This window comes from Dama dama, chromosome 18 (assembly GCF_033118175.1).
Source record: "Dama dama isolate Ldn47 chromosome 18, ASM3311817v1, whole genome shotgun sequence".
Lineage (NCBI taxonomy): Eukaryota > Metazoa > Chordata > Mammalia > Artiodactyla > Cervidae > Dama > Dama dama.
Window position 1 is genome coordinate 21,860,376 of NC_083698.1, and position 21,029 is coordinate 21,881,404.

The window sequence follows — 21,029 nt, forward strand, 5'->3', positions numbered from 1 at the left end:
CAACCTCTTTAACAAGTGGTGCTGGGAAAACTGGTCAACCACTTGTAAAAGAATGAAACTAGAACACTTCCTAACACTACAGACAAAAATAAACTCAAAATGGATTAAAGATCTAAATGTAAGACCAGAAACTATAAAACTCCTAGAGGAGAACATAGGCAAAACACTTTCTGACATAAATCACAGCAAGATCCTCTATGACCCACCTCCCAGAATGTTGGAAATAAAAGCAAAAATAAACAAATGGGACCTAATGAAACTTAAAAGCTTTTGCACAACAAAGGAAACTATAAGCAAGGTGAAAAGACAGCCTTGAGAATGGGAGAAAATAATAGCAAACGAAGCAACAGACAAAGAATTAATCTCAAAAATATACAAGCAACTCCTGCAGCTCAATTCCAGAAAAATAAATGACCCAATCAAAAAATGGGCCAAAGAACTAAACAGACATTTCTCCAAAGAAGACATACAGATGGCTAACAAACACATGAAAAGATGCTCAACATCACTCATTATCAGAGAAATGCAAATCAAAACCACAATGAGGTACCATTACACGCCAGTCATAATGGCTGCTATCCAAAAGTCTACAAGCAATAAATGCTGGAGAGGGTGTGGAGAAAAGGGAACCCTCTTACACTGTTGGTGGGAATGCAAACTAGTACAGCCACTATGGATTCCTTAAAAAACTGTAAATAGAACTGCCATATGACCCAGCAATACCACTCCTGGGCATACACACTGAGGAAGCCAGATCTGAAAGAGACATGTGCACCCCAGTGTTCATCGCAGGACATGGAAGCAACTGTTTATAATAGCCAGGACATGGAAGCAACCTAGATGCCCATCAGCAGACGAATGGATAAGGAAGCTGTGGTACATATACACCATGGAATATTACTCAGCCATTAAAAAGAATACATTTGAATCAGTTCTAATGAGGTGGATGAAACTGGAGCCCATTATACAGAGTGAAGTAAGCTAGAAAGAAAAACACCAATACAGTATACTAACGCATATATACGGAACTTAGAAAGATGGTAATGATAACCCTATATGCAAGACAGAAAAAGAGACACAGATGTATAGAACAGACTTTTGGACTCTGTGGGAGAAGGCGAGGGTGGGATGATCTGAGAGAACAGCATCAAAACATGTATATTATCAAGTGTGAAACAGATCGCCAGTCCAGGTTTGATGCATGAGCCAAGTGCTCAGGGCTGGTGCACTGGGATGACCCAGAGGGGTGGGATGGGGAGGGAGATGGGAGGGGGGTTCAGGATGGGGACACATGTAAATCCATGGCTGATGCATATCAACGTATGGCAAAAACCACTACAATACTGTAAAGTAATTAGCCTCCAACTAATATAAATAAGTGAAAAAAAAAAAATTAAATAAATAAACTAATGATCAACCAGTATAGCATGGTGATTAAATGCATGGACCCAAGACACAGTCCACCTGATTTGAACCATGTCTCTGTACTTTAATACCTCTATGACCATAGGCGAATTATTTAATTCCTCCAGACTTTAATTTCATCTGTAAAATGGAGATAATCAAAATAATTGCTGGCCTCATAGAGTTGCTATGGGGATTAAATATGTCAGTACAGTTAAAGTGCAGGTACTTAGAAAAATGTGACCAAAATGAACTCATGGTAAACTCTTTGTAAGTATTAGACAGTATATTATATTTGCCATCCAAGATGTGTTCTGAGTAATAATAAATATCAGCATGCAAACATTTGGCTTGCTTTAAAAGCACACCACTCTGAATACTCTAAAATAGACCCAAGGTCTGCAATGAGCTATCTTTTGCGCCCATGGGATGAAGCTATGAATAATAGCTGATCATAACTACCTAGGACACCAAAATAATGGTCTTGCCAGCTTTGATCCAGTGGGACTCAGGCAGGAGGGAACCAAGACATTGCAAAAAGCTATGGAAAAAAAAAAGAGAGAGAGAGAAAGAAAGAGAGAGAAGAAGGAAAACAGGAGAAGAAAGGGCAGAACCGATGAACAAATGTTTTGTCCCATTTTTTATATTCTAGGTTATGTTTTTGATCAGATATTCATGATATTACATTCTTTGTGAAACATGGACAGTTCCTGAATGCCCTTTGAACTTCGTATGGAGTAATATCATGGAACTAGTTGGAAAAGGCATTGCCCAGGATTTTTGACCTTCAGAATGGTTACACTTACATCCAAGCATACAATAGACAGTTTCAGAAACTTCCATTGTGGTATTTTACTTGACAGTAGAATCACAGAGCAGTTTAAGAGAAAAGGCACTGGCAACATGGAGATATCTTGGACTCTTAAGTGAACCTGAAGGAGAAACATAAGCTTTGAGAATAATATCTCCACTCAAAAGTTAGGAAGAAGCTATACTGTGTGTGTGTGTGTGTGTGTGTGTGTGTGTGTGTGTGCACGTGCGCACACGCACACACGCACGCAAGCGCACACGAGTGTGGAGGAAAAACTGGAGAAAGTGGCAGTATCGCTGTATACTGAGTTCTATGCTATTAGTGGTTTCAAAAGCAAATTTTTATTAGAGAAGGAAATGTCCAGAAACCGATGCTAAGTTCTTGATCACATGGGCAATGGAAGATAAAATATATGCAATTCTGTGATATACCAGAAAGTTTTTACAAAATATGCTGGAGAAGAGGGCTAAGAAAAAGAAAGCCAGTTACGATTCAAACAAGACCTGATAGAAGCAATTATATGGTCCAGTGTCATGCTCTGCCAGCCATCCATCTCTCATAGATGTCTGGGTGTCTCTGTGGTTGTTATTAATTCAAAGGAATCAAGAAAAGTCAGAGGTTATGGAGAACCAGAAAAAAAAAAATAGCTGATGAAGTAAGGGTCCTATCAGCTTATAAGACACAGACAATTGAAAGCTGAGATGTTAGTAGACACTTTAGGTGGCTGAAATGAGAACTTCCAGTCCTCACCGTATGAGGTGAGGTGACACAGTGGGCAAAGCTATAGGGTTCATTTCAAAAACTCATCTGACCTACTACTGAGGAAGACACTCTGGAGAAAGGCATAGTACAGGCTGGTAAGTGTGTTGCAAATGGGTTCTTTCCGCAGTTCAGTCCAGTTCAGTCGCTCAGTCGTGTCCGACTCTTGGCGACCCCATGAACCGCAGCACGCCAGGCCTCCCTGTCCATCACCAACTCCCGGAGTTGACTCAAACCCATGCCCATCGAGTCGGTGATGCCATCCAGCCATCTCATCCTCTGTCGTCCCCTTCTCCTCCTGCCTCCACTCCCTCCCAGCATCAGGGTCTTTTCCGATGAGTCAACTCTTCGCATGAGGTGGCCAAAGTATTGGAGTTTCAGCTTCAGCATGAGCTGGACAAAAATGCCATCCTATTGCATCTTGACTGCACTTCTTGTAATAGAGTCCTGTTGGAGCTCCTGACTTGCAAGACCCTGAGAAAAGTGTAATGATTCCAAGGTGTCTGCACTAACAGAGGGAGAATTCTGGACAAGTCTCAGGGGACTGTTATTATTTAGTTCACCTCTGGGCATGACTGTTCACATTTCCCTAGAAAGAATATGGGCATATCTCTACGGTCTAAGTGTAAAAATATCTGTGCGCCTGGGTTGACTATGCTGAGAAGGCTCTGAAGTTACCAGAGGAGAGCAAGGGCTTCAGAAACATGGTACATGTGGACTCAGCAGCTGTAAGCAGACTAATGCTGCTACCTAAGGTCAGTTTCGACTTCCTTTAGGTCCTGACCTATTCTTTCCTCTCACAGGAAAGACTGAGTGGCATCCTCACATGCTGCCCTTACGTGCCTTCGTGCCGACTTGTATGGTCAGTTAGAGGTCAAAATATCATCAAATGTCTCAGCCTAAAGACTGCAGTGGAAAGGAGCCAACAGAAAGCAGAAACTTTTGTGATATCGAAAGTTTTCAGATACCCAAGGACCTGCAAGAAGTAGATGAAAGGGAAACTACAAAGTAGGAGAAAGAGCGCTTTCATTTGATATGGAATATGGACTCAGGAGCACTGAAGCAACATATAATCACAGGAGACATGGAATTGTATCCGTGATCCATTTACAAGTGTCTGTTTCTCCAAGATGGAGCTTTTGAAGGATTACATTAAGGAACTCTTAAGTTAACGGTGCTGTTTTTCACTTTTCAACTCTAGGCTTTTTAGATTAGACTGGAAGATAATGTAATATAAGGAAAATGAGCAGAGAATTCAATATAATGCTGATGGAAGCCAACAGTGGAAGAAGTAGGAAGAGTTCTGCAAGGTTCCTTTGCCAGAAAGCAGCTTGGGAAATGGCAGAAATCATCATTAAATGGACGTGTACCATGTAACAGTGCCTCATGAAAGGCCCGTGAAAGTAGTTATTGCTGCTTCAGAAATACTTCCCAGAGACACTGAGAGTCACGCCTGATGTCTTTAACACCCAAGCAGAGAAAAGAGGCTAGATACCATGAGGGTGCAAGTTTCCTGGTCCCAAAGACTCCAAAATGTTTTAAGGTGTCTAATTTTCTTTAAAATTCTGCCATTTGTGAAGTGAATATATGACGGGAGTGGAAAGGAAAATAAGCCCTCCTAAAAAGGTTTATTTAAAATAATTCTGGCTCATAAGCTTAAAAATGTATACAATATTTTCCCATCACAAACAGTTTATTTGATATTGGTAACAGGATATGTCAGTAATCACATCAAATTATATCCCACCAAAAATCAGAATATAACCTCTGTTCCGTGCTTTCCTTGGAATTTCTTTCATTACAAGCTACCTACTTGAATACCTAACTAAAGCATATCTTTTACGAGTAAATTTCTAGATAAAGATCCTCAGTTGAAAGAATTAAAAAATTACCATTACCAACCTCTGATATCCATAGGGAAACTGTAAACGAGAAAGATTTGGCAGAATTTTGTAAACATCTGGGGGATGCTCAGGTCCAAGTCAAAGTTATGGCTACCACCATTTTACTCTTTTCCTGATTTTTTTTTTTTAATGTGAGAGTTTTGATTTCCCACTGTCTTCAGTTTGGGGGCAGGTTTCAAGGGACAGTGGATTATCCTAATTTAGCAATAAATTAGGATATCCTAATTTATCCTAAGTCCTATAAAGATCTAGAAGTCACTTATCATTTGGCAGCTGTAGAAGCCCAAATGGGCTTCCCTGGTGATTCAGCTGGTAAAGAACCTGCCTGCTATGGGGGAGACCTGTATTCGATCCCTGGATTGGGAAGAGCCCTTGGAGAAAGCAACGGCTACCCACTCCAGTATTCTAGCCTGGAGAGTTCCATGGACTGAACAGTCCAGGGGGTTGCAAAGAATGGGACATAACTGAGCGCCTTTCACTTTCACTTTGAGAACTCCTTGCAATTGCATGAATGTTGAGGGTCCTGCCTCATGTCATCAGTACCTTTGGAGCAGAATGTGTTACAATTTGAGCTTCCGAAAGTGAAAGTCGCTCAGTCTGATTCTTTCTGACCCCATGGACCATACAATACAGTCCATGGAATACTCAAGGCCAGAATACTGGAGTGGGTAGCTGTTGCCTTCTCCAGGGGATCTTTCCAACCCAGGGATTGAACCTAGGTCTCTCCCATTGCAGGTGGATTCTTTACCAGCTGAACCACCAGGGAAGGGGCAACGTATTCAACAAAAGGGGAGAATTTGCCTGGAGTGGAGCTTTTGGTCTCCTTCTCCCAGATCCTTCCTTTCTGTGTTCATTCTATAATGAAACAATGAAAAATAAATTAACGATGCTACTTGCAAGAACAAGTTGTGTGTGTGTGTCTGTAACTGTATTTTAAAAGACTGACTTTTTAAAAATAAAATGTAAGAATTATGCCTGTTTTTCACAGTAGACTCTAAAATACCTTTAACTAACTGTATTTCCCTTCATCTTCTCTGGATGAATATAGAAAAGTAAGTGACTCTCCTATCTTGAAAAGTAGGGTGTAAATAGGATATACCTGAAAACCTAGTGGTAGGGCACAGGGGAAGAAGAGGAATTAGAGACCAAGACAAGGAGATATCTGGGCACAGATCTGAAGTTGTCTTTATATGAGCTGAAAGGCAATCTGATGGGAAAGTTTTCAAAAATTTGTGGGCTAATGATTATGGTGGTAAAGACTATCACACGTTTATATTCACTGGGAAACCATTCTCAATGTTTCTTTCATGTTTCTGCCGGTTTTGCAAGCATAGGCACAGACTACTTTTTCCCCTAAACTATCATTTCAAGGATGTTTTTGGACTGGAAAACCATGAGAGACACAGATTGTGACCCCATTTTGAGCAAAAGGCATATTTGTTTACTGTCTGTTATAAAACATTCAGGTTCCCTAAACTTGGCAGTTCCCCTTACTCAATTCACTACTTGTGCAAAGGTCGCCAGGCCCTTTTCCTGTTTCCCTGTGAAAACTAAAGTAGGGGAGCCAATAATAACACAAGAAACATCATGTTTTCTGTGACATGATTAATAAACTCCTCCTTCTCTGACCCAGGAGTCTTGCATCTTCTTCTAGCATTATGAAGCCACAGCAAGCTAACATCTAAGACTATAAATAGGGTAAGATCTCAGACCCACTATAGTCTTGGCAATGTTCTTCCTTATAAAATACATTTTGGGGGTATGCAAAAATAATCCTTGTACCTGATGTTGCCTAGGCAAGGCTTTGAAAGAGGCAACAGGATTTGAAGATAAATTGTGGGAAATTAGGCCACAAGAAATAGGATGGTATTTCTCACATAATCTCACAGAAACAAACTGTACAATTCAATAAATAATAAAATTATAAATGTGTATTTGGGAGAAACAGAGATACTGAACTACAAAAAAGAAAAGAAATAGAACGATAACTCAGGACATTCTAAAGATAGTAACAATAAAAACAATAATTAACTTACATATGGTAGTTTGCCATTCACAAAGCATTTCCACACATATTATTTTATTTGAAACTTACAACATTCTTGTGAGTGGGCTTTTTATTTTCTTAATTACACAGTAGAGAAAATTAAACTTAGAAAGGTTATATAACTCGATAATGACCAAAACTAATACATTAAGAAAATAAACAGTAGAGGACTTCAGAAAACTGAATAAAACCAAAACATAATTCTAGATTTGGCCGTAAAGCTCAAAATCTTTCATCACCAAGTGTTTTTCTTCATATGATGCCCAACTTGTTTCCTATAAACATGTCTTTCTTTCCTACATGAAAAAACAAAATCCCTCTTTTTATTCAATTAACTTTGAGTCTTCCTCTTTTTTCTCATGGCTAAGATTCTATAAAGAGCTTGTATATATTCTGCCTCTCTTCCACTCAGTATCTTCAATTTCTCTCAATGACTATATGTTGATAGCCAACGTTTTATTAATGCCACTTACAGATTTGTATTATATGACTGGCTGAATTCTTTAGTATTGTCTTCATACACATGTCCTTGTACACACACACCTGCTGAGACACAAATATATACATACACCAACACACATTTCCAACTCTTCCCTAATGTGTCACTTTCTTTCATGCCTCAACACATGCTCTGATATCTATTTGGAGTTTCTCTGCTTTTTTAAAAACTCTGTTCAATACTTTCAACTAAAATTCCTCTCCCCTTTCAACACCTATCCAAGTGCAGAAGAGTTAAAAGCTCTCGAAGAGTCTTGCTAGATTTTGGTTCAAGATGGTGACACGGGAAGCTCCTGAACTCACTTCCTCTACAGCTACATAGAATAATTTCCTAAGAAAGAACTCCGTAAATGAGGAGGATGTGAATGACCCCTACGTATAGGGCAAACAAGAAAAAACCCACATCAAAATAGGTAGTAAAGGCTGAGGCACAATTCTGCCATGAGCCCCAGCCCCACTGTGGTGATCCACAACCAGGAGGGAACTCATAACTACCAGCTTTTCCCTGATGAGCCAGGGGTTTGAACACCACATATGGTGCCCCAGCTTTGAATCCTTTCACTCGAGAGAGGCGCCTCCAAAACGTCTATCTGTGGAAGCCAATGGGGCTTGTGTCTAGGAGGCCCACAAGGCTATTGGGAACTGAGAAAATTTTCATAACAGCCCAAGCAGACTTACTGTGGCTAAGCCCCCAAGTCCAGTGCAGAGGCAGCAGATTAAATCTGTAATGCTCAGATTTCAAAATGAAACTATATTATGTATTGTTTATCAGACATCTGTACATAGACAGAGAGATGTAGATATAGATATATTAATGTAATCAATACCACAGAGAGATCATGGAGTGATGCAGAATATTAAATGAGTAAAATGATTTCTTCCAGGAGAAAATAAGCAACACTTTGTGTAGGAAAGATGTCCAGTCTTTTCATTAAAAAGGACTTAAGCTTTTAAGCTTAAGTTAAAAAGCTTAAAAGCTGTGGCCTGAGGAGCAAGCATCTAATTTAATACCCATCTACAGGGCTGACTGTAATACTCTCCAGAGACAGGAGGCTGGCAGGCACCATCTTCGCTCTCTCTCTACCTACCTTGCTCCAGGTGGCCAGATATTCCAGAAAGGAGCTTGCACATAGGTCTGATACCCCAGCTTTTGCAGCTGTGCCCAGGGGAGGTACCCCCTGATTATCTGGCTCTCCTGGCCAGATAATGTTTATGTTTATGTTCCAAAGTCTCACAAGTCTATAACAGAGTATCAGTTCTTAATTTTCTGACCCACAGGGCACAGTGCAGAGGCTATGGCCTGAAACACCCATTTGCTCAGAGAAAGGTGCTTATTTCAGGTACCAACAGGGCTGCTCTACATCACTTATAAGAAGAAATGCCAAATGAAATCACAATGAGATAACACTTCACACCTCTTAAAATGGCCATCATCACAAACAGGTAACAAGTATCAGCGAGGATGTACACATGAACCTTATACACCGTGGATGGAAATATAAATTGGTGCAGCCACTAAGGAAAACAGTATGGAGATGCCTCAAAAATTTAAAAATAGAACTACCATATTTTCCAGCAATTCCACATCTGAGTATTTATCTGAAAGAAATAAAACCAATATCCTGAAGAGATATCTGTACCTTCATTTTCATTGCAGCATTATTTGCAATAGCCAAGATATATAAACAATCTAATTGTCCATAGACAAATAAATGGCAAATAAAATTATGTGTATACATATATAATTTATATACATAGCTATACATATGTTATCTATCCACTAGAAAGACATTTGTGACAACAACATGTGTGGTCCTTAGGGACATTATACTAAGTGAAGTAAGTCAGAAGAGAGAAAGACAGATATTGTATAATCTCACTTACACGTGGAATCTTAGAAACTTACAGGAACAAAATAGTGCTTCTCCAAAGGCAAGGGGCAGGGGGTGAGTGTAATGGGTAAGTGTGTTTAAAAGGTACAAACTTCCCCTTATAAGTACAGCATAGTGACAATAGTTAACAATGCTGTATTATATATTTGAAAGTTGCTAAGAGAGTGCATCTTAAAAGTTCTCATTATAAGGAAAACATCATAACTGTAGTGATAGATGTTAACCAAATTTATTGTGGTAATCATTTTGCAATACATATCAAATCATTGTGTTGTACACCTAATACAATGTTATATGTCAACTGTATCTCATTTAAAAAAAAATCTTGCGTATATAATATCAGGAGTAAGTATTTTATTGCTTTATCATCATTTGCCATGGTATTTAGCCTCTCTGAATAGACTAAGCTCTTTGACTAAAAGAACCATGATATTCATTTCTGTATTATCTGAAACCAAGCATACTGCCTAAGAGTTCAGTTGGGTTCGGTTCATTCGCTTAGTCATGTCCGACTCTTTGCGACCCCATGAATCGCAGCACATCAGGCCTCCCTGTCCATCACCAACTCCTGGAGTTTACTCAAACTTATGCCCATAGAGTCGGTGATGCCATCCAGCCATCTCATCCTCTGTCATCCCCTTCTCCTCCTGCCCCCAATCCCTCCCAGAATCAGGGTCTTTTCCAGTGAGTCAACTCTTCGCATGAGGTGGCCAAAGTATTGAGTTTCAGCTTCAGCATCAGTCCTTCCAAAAGGTACTAAATACTTCTGGCTAAATAACAAGCAGTGAGTAAAATTAAGTTCCTCTAGTATACATACTCATATTACAGTGTATGTGTGTGTGTGCATGCACGCACGTGCATATGTGGGGGGGGGGCACTTCCTGCTAAAATGTGGATGGCAGCATCTAAGGAAACTTCTAGAAAATAACAACCTTTAATTTACAACTCAGTTAAGGATGAAGTGCATAATTTAACATGTATGAATTTTTATGATAACTTTTGTTACAATTCATCATAATATTAGTAATAACAACAAGACTAATTATTTATAAGTGGGAAGTACTAGTCTCATTTTATAAGGTGAAGAAACAGAAGCTTAAAGAGATTGCAATGACTTTCCTAATGTCCCACAGTAAATACTTGTGAGTTACTGTCCACATTTGTAGTTTTCACCAAATATTTTTATCTTCCCCAATGCTAAACAGACAGAAGGAATGCACTTCTGTACTCCCTTCAAGTTAGATGTGATCATGTGGATTGCTTGGGCCAAAGAAACATAAGCAATGACATTATCAGGAAGAAGCCTTAAGAGTCAGCCTCCAATGTACAAAGTCTATTTCTCTCTGTCACAGCATGTGCCAATTTTTAAAGCTGATGACTACTCCATCTGACTGGGACTTGATTAGGGACAATGTGAAATTAAACCATTTGCTGATTCAGATTTGGAAATGTAATAGGAGCAAGAAATAAGCTTCTGTTTTGTTAAGCCACTGAGATTTTGTTAATTTTTCCAGTCAGCCCAATTTGGTCCACTCTGACCAAAATATTTCACAGAAATCCTAACTTCAATATTAAAGTTTAATATAAATCTTAATTTATGGCTTTGTGGCAATTTTGAAAAGTTGAAAAAAATAGATGTTAAAAGTCATTGAAAATGATGGTTTTTCAGGATACTGAAATAACGGAAACTTAGACATTCATAGTTAATACTTTTTCTTCCTACTACAAGATTTAGGTATTGAAAAATGCAAGCTACATGGACCCAGAGAAGCCACCAAGAGGAAATTCGGCCTGAAGCAGTGCAACAAATAGGAACCAAAGCCAGGGATGAGGCGAAAGAGATTACGCACCAACACACATTCCAGAAATAAAATCTGGGTCAGAGCCAGGAACTGCTGAGTTAATCAACATGAATAAGAAGAAACAGGGTCGGAAACAAGAGACATGGATTATCTAAAATAGAGTCACAGATTCCAACTGCAGACAAGTGTCCGGGCAAAGTCAAGACAGTCCGCGTGAGTAGTAGAAGTGAGCAGGCATAAATCGAAGAACAAAGTCCTCATTTTCATAGGAAATCACCCCCGTCACCACCATCAGGATTCTCAACAAAAGAGTAATTTGTTGAGTACTGAGCACTTTACAGGCCTCTTCACACTGAATCAGTACTGCAATCCTAGGGCATAGTGAGGAAAACAAGGTGTGCATCACAGCACTTGAACTCAAACCCAGTTTAACCTAACAAGGAGTTACATGTTTTCAGCCACTATGCTAATTGACTCTGAGCCATTTATTCTTCTGTCTGGGCAAAGAGAGTAATTAACATTAAGTGGCCTGGCCTCCCAAAATAGAGCCAATGTAACAAAGAGCCCAGGACCAAAGGAAGAGAGCTCATCCCACTGAGATGAACTGGAAGGCTAATATGTGATCTAAATTTGTTTACCAATAAACTGAATATGCACAGGGGAGGTCTAGTCTCTCCCTCCAACTCCTAAACCATCAGGTGTGGATAAGCACAAAAGAGCTCTCAGAGATACAGATCATTGTGCTGGAGGGTGGGGTTTCTTGGGAGAGGAAAACTACTTAAGATTGAAAAGGACTCCACCAATTTTTTTTTAATTATTATTATTATTATTATTACGATTGTGTGCTGATTTTATTCTCCTCTCTTTTCCCTCCCATGTTTTTCATAAGGAAGACTAAGGGAGGTTACAGAAACAGGAGAAAGACACATGGGCAGGATTATGAAAAATGACTCCACTTAAGACAGGGCATCATGGAATTCCACACAGTATCCAGTGCAATGAAGCAGAATAAGAGAACAGAGAGGTACATTTGGAGGCAAAAGCCACAGCCACAGTTAGAAGCTCTGTCCTGTATACAAAAGCCCTTTGAGAGATGGTTGTGGCTATTGGAGATAGAGGACCTGACGAATCCTGGATTCCAGATTCTCCTACTTGTGAATCATGATTAACAGCCTGTTTAATAACAAAGTGATCTTTGTAAGAAATATTAAATGAATTATTACTGTTTTGATCTTTGTCATCACTTATTGTGCCACATCAATGGCCAAGTAATCTTCCTAAGAGATCATCTGCCTCCTCTAAGGCTTACTGTATTAAATGAATCGATACTTGTATTTAGAACAGGGGACTAAAAATCCATTATTGATGATGATGGCTACTCTCTCATTAAATCCTACCATACTATGAGGTGGAATTCCACTTTTCCAGGTGAGAAAGCTGAGGCACAGGTAGTATATATAACCTCCCCAAGACCCCAGGGCTAATAAGTCGAAAATAGAGCAGAGGTTCAATGCCGTCAAATATTAATTTGCCTGCAAAGCCTGTGTTCTTTCCACAAAGTCATACTGCACGCCTATCTCCAATGGAAGAGATTGTACACTAGGTCCAAATATCAGGCATACTGGTCCTTATTGAAAAGAACAAGTTCATCATATAATTTTGCAACTCTCTACAATGCCAGCTGCTATAAACACTACGAAATTTATGGAAGTTCGGAAGTGTTCCCACTGTAATAACATAGTATTTCTCAAAAATAATTTACATGCTCTATAACATTCTTTATATATAGCAAATAAAAAGCTAATCCTAAGTGACAATATGTGGGCAGATAATGAATCACTTGGAAATACTGTGTAGATTTTACATAGAAAATATTTTCATCCATGAAAAGATTTGGAATTTCTTAACCCTTTGCGGTGTCTTGAAACCACAGCAGGAAGCACTGACAAACCAATAATCTGATAAACTCAATTCTCTACACAGCAGGAGTGAGAGCTCTTCATCTTACAACAACAGTTTGGATGACTTTATAAAGAGTGGGAGAGAAAATTATACTCCTCTCCCACATATCAATGGAAATGCTTCCCATGGAGTGACTCGGTCTGAAAACGTAAACCGGAGCATGCGCTCAGCATGCCGTAGGCGGCCACAGCGGGCTTCGCATTAGCTGCCTTGAGCATTTGTGGGGACAACACAGATGGGAGGCTGCCAAGAGCACCAGAAGCTTCTACCTTGTGGGAAAAATTTGGTCCTGTAGCAGAAAAAAGTCATTGGTTCTTCATGCTCCAAAATGTGGCACTTTTTAACTCGATCATCAACAATACGTTCAAACAGCCAACAAAACAGTCCCTCCTTCTCTATGAAAATAATGATTGTAAACAGCTACATTACTTGCAACTCACAAGGCGCTGTTCTCATTACTTGACATATATTAACTCATTCAATTTAATACTCACGACATTTGACATATTTATTATTTTTCCCATTTTAGAAGTATGAAAATTGGGACACAAAGATGTTATATAACTTTTGAAAGTCAAAGTACTATGTACGTTGCTGTACTATGGTGGGACCAGGACTTGAATACAAACTGTTTGATGTGCTAGCTGCCGAACCAGGAACGCTATGCCAATATCATTTAATTTTTCCCCTATTAATTATGAGGAAAGCCTATAAGTTGAAACAACATATATAGGTGCAGGGTATAATGCAGGTGCAGGGTACAATAAAATTTGTGTCTCCCCGAATGCATATGTTGGAATCCTATTTTGCAATATGGGGGGAGGGTGGACTTTAGGAGGTAAATGGGCTTCCCCAATGACTCAGTCATAAAGAATCTGCCTGCTCTGCAGGAGACGCAGGAAACCCCAGTTTAATCCCTTAGTCAGGAAGTTCCCCTGGAGGAGGAAATGACAATTTCTCCTGAGGTCCTGAACCTAGAACTCTGATTAGAGCCTTTATAAGCATCCCAGGAGAACTTGCTGCTCCTCTTGTTCTTTCGACCATGTGAGAATACAAGAAGCTGACAGTTTGCAGCTCAAAAGAAGACCTTTATCAGAATCCATGCAGGTAACCTGATCTCAGAATTTCAACCTCCAGAACTATGAGAAATAAATTTCTATTCTTTATAAGTTACCCAGTCTGTGGTATTTCATTTTAGCAGCCCAAACAAAGTAAGACATTATATATTATGGCAATTGTGGAGAGAACTCAAAATCAGATGACTTGAGGAAAAGATCTATATGGTATTATACGACTAACACAGTGATTTGGTTTTGTGGGGGTAAGAGTTCCATGAATTCATTCATCTCAACCAAGAAATTGACAACCACACCTTCATTCGCCAAAAGCATATAAAACACTTGTTTGAAATGTACCACATATAACCTTAAGTGAAAGTGAAGTCGCTCAGTCGTGTCCGACTCTTTGCGACCCCATGGACTGTTGCCTACCAGGATCCTTAGTCCATGGGATTTTCCAGGCAAGAATACTGGAGTGGGTTGCCATTTCCTTCTCCAGGACATATAACCTTGGCATGCTACAAATATAGACTTAAGTTAATAACTTTTAAAAGTTGAGTCATTTAATATATATAAACAATTTCTTATTGAAAGTCACAAAACAATTAAAATCAAGAAAGCAATTAAAATCTAATATAGCATTTTTCCAACAGACTATGGAAGAATGTCACTTTGCCAACATTGCATTGCAACATGAAAAATCTGATCCTTAAAGGCTGCAAATAAACTGATGACATGTACTGAATAGCATGGTAAAGATATCCCTTTTATAATCTTCAGGCTAATAAGTTTGTTTCCTGTTATGTTTTGACAATGGCAATTTATTACACAAAGATACATCTGAATTGTAATGGTCTTTGCTTTTTAATTATACAGAAAACTTCAAGGATTAAATCTAGCACTTTTCATTGCTGTCAAGGTTATTTAAAACAGAGTAGAAGTTTAATGATCATGGAATTAGCACTATTTATTTCTTTTACAGTTAACTTGTCTTCTTAAAAAATCTGTTTCAACAATGTTCTTATACTTTCTGTGTTACTGCTCACTATTTTATTGAATGCCCATTAGTTTTTGTCTCAATAGGTTACAACTTTTACATTTGACAATTTTTATTATACCTGTCATAGGTATTTCTGCAAATTTATTACAAAATGAAGTATTTTAATGATGTAATTAAATGTACTCCCATATTCCTTAGCCAATAAAATAAAAGTAGTGGTCAATAATATATTTAATACTTTAGCATTAAATTCTACTTATCAGTTCAAATGAAATTTGAATATTTGAGCAAAAGTTATTCTAAATAATAATTTAGCTGCTGTGGCAATAATTTATCTATTTTATATTAGTGCCTCCATAGGTATGCTTCCTGTAGGTACCTGAGCACTGGAAAATATACTTTAAAAGTCCAGCTAAGTTCAACATAACCTAAACAAAACCATTATGTTTATTTTACTTAGGGAATTATGTCACCAAACTCCCTGTCTTTCTAATCAAATTTTTAGAGCTGAAATCTGCTTGTCTCTCTCTCAATTCTCATATTTTATTATTGCCTAAATTCTCTTCCATTAGTTTTAATGATATAAGATTAAATCTATGTTTTTATTATCATCTTTCTCCATTCAAATTTTTAGTTTATTGCAGTAGCTCACTGCCATAATTTCAGTCTGTTTCAAATACTATTTTCATATTTGCAAATTCAGATTCTTGGGCTACAGTCCTGTTCATAACAACCTACCCTTAGCATCCTACAAATACTTTTCACTGTCTAACTCAAGTTGTGTATTGTATATTTTAATTCCATCTCATATATTTAATTCCATCTCATATATATTCCATCTCATAATTCCATCTCATCTCAGCCTTAATTCACTCACTTCTTTAATTTGTGTTGTAGCTAAATGTGGCTCATGTCACTTTCTCAAATAGATGCTAAATTTTTCTTTTAAAATATATCATTTTTCTGCATGTACCTTGTCTTTTGTTTTAATTCATTTCAGATTCTTCTTTTATGAAGATTTCACTTTCTCCCTATCTCAAGTGGTACACTGTGACCCTACGGATACCTAAACTTTGCTTGTAGCCCTTAGATTATATTTTATCTAGATCTAGAGTCATTTATCCATCAGTTCCTAGCCTTCATTGAACTGTAAATTCCAAAAATGCATATCTGCATTTCCCACCGTGCAAAGCAGAATACTCTCTGTAAAAATGTTCAGAAATATTTACAGTAAAGAGCATATAAAAATTAGAAAACATAGGTAAATCAATTTTTAGTCAACTTCAAAACTACTGAGTATAAACATGCTGCCAAGAATTTAGCCATTCTGGACTAAACTGTCCTGACGACATAAGTAGACGAACCATGCTTTCAGGGGCTCCAAACAGTTTTTGAAGCTGGGACCACATTTTGATATCAATTATTTGCCCTCCCCCTCCCAATTTGGTAGTCGCTGTTTATTTTGTTTTGTTTATTTTTAATCATTATTGATGGAGAAAACTCACAGGTTCTTAAAGGAATTTGCATCTTCCTTGCAAATACCCACAAGCACTCTCAAAACCTTACCCAGAATACTTCAGCCCTCCAGTTAGAAAGACTGGAATACCTACATATTGGCCGCTTCAGATAAACAGACATTCTAAGACAGTTCCTGTCTTATAATATGTACCCCATAAATGTGAGTGTTATTATTCACTCACCTATCTACTTATTATTATTCAAGATCCCTCATTTGAGTTTAATCCTTTTCTCCACCTCTCCTTCAAAACATCATTCAGTTCATTCTTGTCACTTCTCTCCTACACACCCCAACTCTTGGCATAAGCATCTCCAGCCAGCTGCTCCACCTTCTGCCTCCTTCACTACTGTGTGCTATTGGTTCTTTCTCACTGTCCATTTCTTGCATTTTAGTCACTCATAATCACCATTCTTATGACATTCTCTGCTTAATTTTTCTCTACTCATCATGCTCCCAGCAACCTTTTGCTGCTTTCTTCGTTGCTTCATTTTCTCTAATACCTTGACACAGCTGTCCCCTCATATTTACAGTTGAAACTCAATTTGTGAAATATATATATTTTCAAAAATCCATGGTAGAAACAGTAAATACAATCTTGCTGTTTATGTGTAAATATAATCACATTTAAAAACTGCACACTATAAAGCAAATCATCATGGCTTATCTTTGTATTAACACACACACCCTAACACCTTCTCTTTCTTTTACAATCTCTTATTCTATTCTTTATTTTTATTTTACAACCTCTTATTATACATGTGGGATTGGCCACAATGTATCTAAGACTCCCTATTCCCAGTCTTACAGAAATGTTATGCTAAAAAAACACGGGAAAAAAAATCTCACTTTCCCTCTTACTTCTGCTGATCCTTCTTGGTTACAGACTCACCAATTTCTATTTTCCCAAACTGCTTTATCCTTTGTGTCACACCTATGACAGCTAGAGGGTTTCCAAGTTCAGTTTTGCATCTAACATCCAGTTCTTTTTCTTCTAGATTTAGTGATTTTCCTTTTCCTCACACCAAACAAGTAGCTTCAAGTCCACTTATTTGCAAACACAAAAGACATTTATCCCGATGCTGAACAGGACCCATAATATGTTTTTGTAGGTATATAATATGTCATTTAAAATAAATACCAAGTAAAATCATATCAATAAGAATACTTACACTCAGCATATTTCTGAAGCTGGGAAAATTCTGAGGGGCTGAGGTGGGCCCACTTTTCCTGGTTTGTCATGGTGGTGGTCAGGAGATCTCTTACATGCCAGGTGAGGAATTCTTTATTCAGACTTTGGCAGAATTTAGGCTTCAAAGTTTCCACATGGCAAGTTTCATTTTAAAATATGTCATGCTTTCAAACTATGCAATCTGTCAACATGAGACCGCTGTGGATATGAGTTTGTAGTTTCAATAAAGTATTAAATCACTGTAGAAAGAAAAACATAAAGATTGAAAGATTAGCTTTATTAAATGAAGAAAAAAACTGACAAGTTATAGAATGCTAAAGATTTTTAATTCCTAAATAATATATTTCAAAATTATTCTATTTTGCATAACAATATTTCATTGCTCACTCTTTAATGGCATTTAAAATACATTTTCTAATGCCAAATCATAGAAGAAATATGATTAAAAATACAAAGTATGAAGAAAATTTTATAAGGTCTAGTTTCATACAAGTAGTTTTTTTATGTTGTTCAGCTTTATAAACTCCATATTCCAAGAGTAAAGAAAGGTGCCATTTTTATCAATCTGAACTGATCAGTTTTTTAAATATCTAAATGAATGTTATGTTTAAACCCAAATTTTTAAATGAAGCTAAGTAAGATCTAAGTTACCTAAACAAACAATCTGCTGGTCTGTCAATTTTCTAACAATGGTTTGGAATGGTCATCAACGGTAGCACAGATTTGTGTGTGTGTGTGTGTGTGTGTGTGTGTTCAGTCACTCTGTCTGATCCTTTGTGACCCCGTAGACTGTGCCCTGCCAGGCTCCTCTGTCCATGGGATTTTCCTGGCAAGAGTACTAGGGTGGGTTGTCATTTCCTCTTCCAGGGGATCTTCCCAACTCAGGGACAGAACCTGAATCTCCTGCCCTACAAGCAGATTCTCTACCACTGACCACTGAGGAAGCCCACAGCATGTATATTTACAATTATGCACATCAGTATGGGAGTCGTATAAACTGACTGTTTTCCTAACAGTAAAAAAGAAAAATTAATTATACCATTTAAAACTCCCAATAAAACTTACCAAACTAAAGCAATTTCAAATGTCTGACTGACTTTCATAATGATAGTAGATAGAACTACTGTGAATCATGCTTAAAAATAAACCCCTAGGTTGTCATGGCCCTCCATTCACTGCAATATCTATAAAAGCAAACAAAATGAAAAACCATCTGGCTTTAACTTTTTATCAGAGACAGTAATCAATCGCTCAGTGACCCACCAGACTGGCACTGTAATCATTATTGAAAACTAAAATATTTAGAAACAATTACTTAGTTTATGCAATTAAATCACTGGAAGGCTTAAGGGTATAGATGTCATCACCTAAAGGCATGGAACCTGTATTTGGCATTAACGCCTAATCTTTTTTCAACATCTCTTTACTCTTCTCCACTATCAACCCTACAACCTTACTGTCATATTCTGTCATCTTACCCTAAAAAAAAAATACAACAACAACAAAAAATCTCTTTGTGTTGGTCTCATATGTTTAGGGTTCCGGCAATTAGTTTTACAAGGTGACAGTCTGCTTTTAAATGGAAAAAAAAAAATGAAGATACCCATGCATTAACAGAGGCCAAATTGCTAGATCTTTTTTTTTTCTCCCAGAGCATGCTCTTACATCACAACCATAACATTGTGGAAGCAACACAAACTAAAAGGAATGAGACTATGTGATAGATAATTTTGCACTTTCCACCCAGTTTCTTTCTGCTGATTTCATCCTTCACATTGATTTCATCCTGACTCTTTGCTTCTCTCCAGTTAGATGCCATTTTGGTGGAACTGTAAAATAAGGTGCCCTGTTGTATCCAGAGGGAGACAGATGATTCAGTAACATTTTGATCATCAGACTCCATCTCATGGGCTTTAACTGCTGAATGGAGTTATGCAAGAACAGCATGAAAATAGCTCTGGTCTCAATGATTACAGCAATAATGAGGATACCTGTCCCTGTTTGAGCCTGACGCTCTAGGTATCCTGTCACTTCTAAAGGTATCATTATTTTAATAACAAATAAGCGGGCCAGAATCAGTTTCTGTTACCTACAACCTAAAAGCCTCAACTGATGATAATGGCAGTTCATTAATTCATTCCAAAAAATGTTTATCAATCTCTTGTGTGCTTGAAAGCATTCCAGACACCAGAAATATAACAAAGAAACACACAAAAGATGAAAATAAGGCAATTTCAGCAATGTGTCAGTTTTACTAACAGCTTACAGTATGCAGGACATTCTCCTGACAGCATTTATGTGTTGGATTATTCAATCTTTACCAAAGAACTCTGTGAGGCACTAACAGTCTCCCATTTTGACAAATGAAGAAATTGACCCGCCTGTTAGGAATCTGACAGACAGGACAGAGACTGCTAGAAACCCACACAATACCCATTCTTTCTTGCTTTGTTGGTAACAAGAAACCTAATTTTATTAAATGAAAATACATCCACCTAAACAGATTCCTTGGGGTCTTTGCATGAAGAAGTGGTCAGTAAGATGTGGCAGATGTTGGGTGAGATATATAGGAAGGTTCTATTTGAGGAAAGAGCTGGAAAGTGCTCTTTTAATCTCTTCACTCTGCCTCCAACTTCCTACCTGGAATGTTGACACGTTGGCTACAATTTTAGCAGTTTTTTATTCTAGTGAGATAACTTTTAGAATGGAAGCCATATGCTAAGAATGGAAGTCTCATAAAGTAGACCAAGGTTAGGCAAACAACTGATTACAGAAAATACTGGCTCACCAGCTTTTTATGTAAATCAAGTTTTACTGGAATGCAGACAAACCTATTAGAGAAACCAATAAGAGGCCAATTTTTTACAGAATTTCAATGCTAAATAAAGAGGTTGGGGCACTATTCTGAAGGTAACAAGGAACAAAAAGAAATACAGGAAAGGCGAGAACCCTGATTACATTGGGAAAACGTCATTTTGGAAAAATGTCAATGTCTTCATTTAGTTTCTCACTCACTCGGATTGTGATAGCTTCTTAACCCGCTGCCCTGGTCTCTCTACTTTCCTTAACATGGCCTGTCCATGGGTATTCATGAACTGACATGACTCCAGAGGTCTGTCTGATAAATTACCAACAAGCTAATTAAAATTACAATAGCAATTTATTAATTAACTACAGGTTTCCA

The 21,029-nt window shown here is 37.9% G+C and overlaps 1 protein-coding gene across 1 annotated transcript in view; it reads right to left on the reverse strand.

The window, feature by feature from the left end:
* Positions 1-21,029, reverse strand: part of DGKB (diacylglycerol kinase beta) — an 820,417-nt gene that overhangs the window by 735,794 nt on the left and 63,594 nt on the right. Inside the window, exon 2 of the mRNA XM_061165003.1 lies at positions 17,826-18,084. Within this exon, the coding sequence (XP_061020986.1) occupies positions 17,826-17,895 (70 nt within the window). The 5' untranslated portion in view covers positions 17,896-18,084. The remainder of the gene's footprint in view (positions 1-17,825; positions 18,085-21,029) is intronic.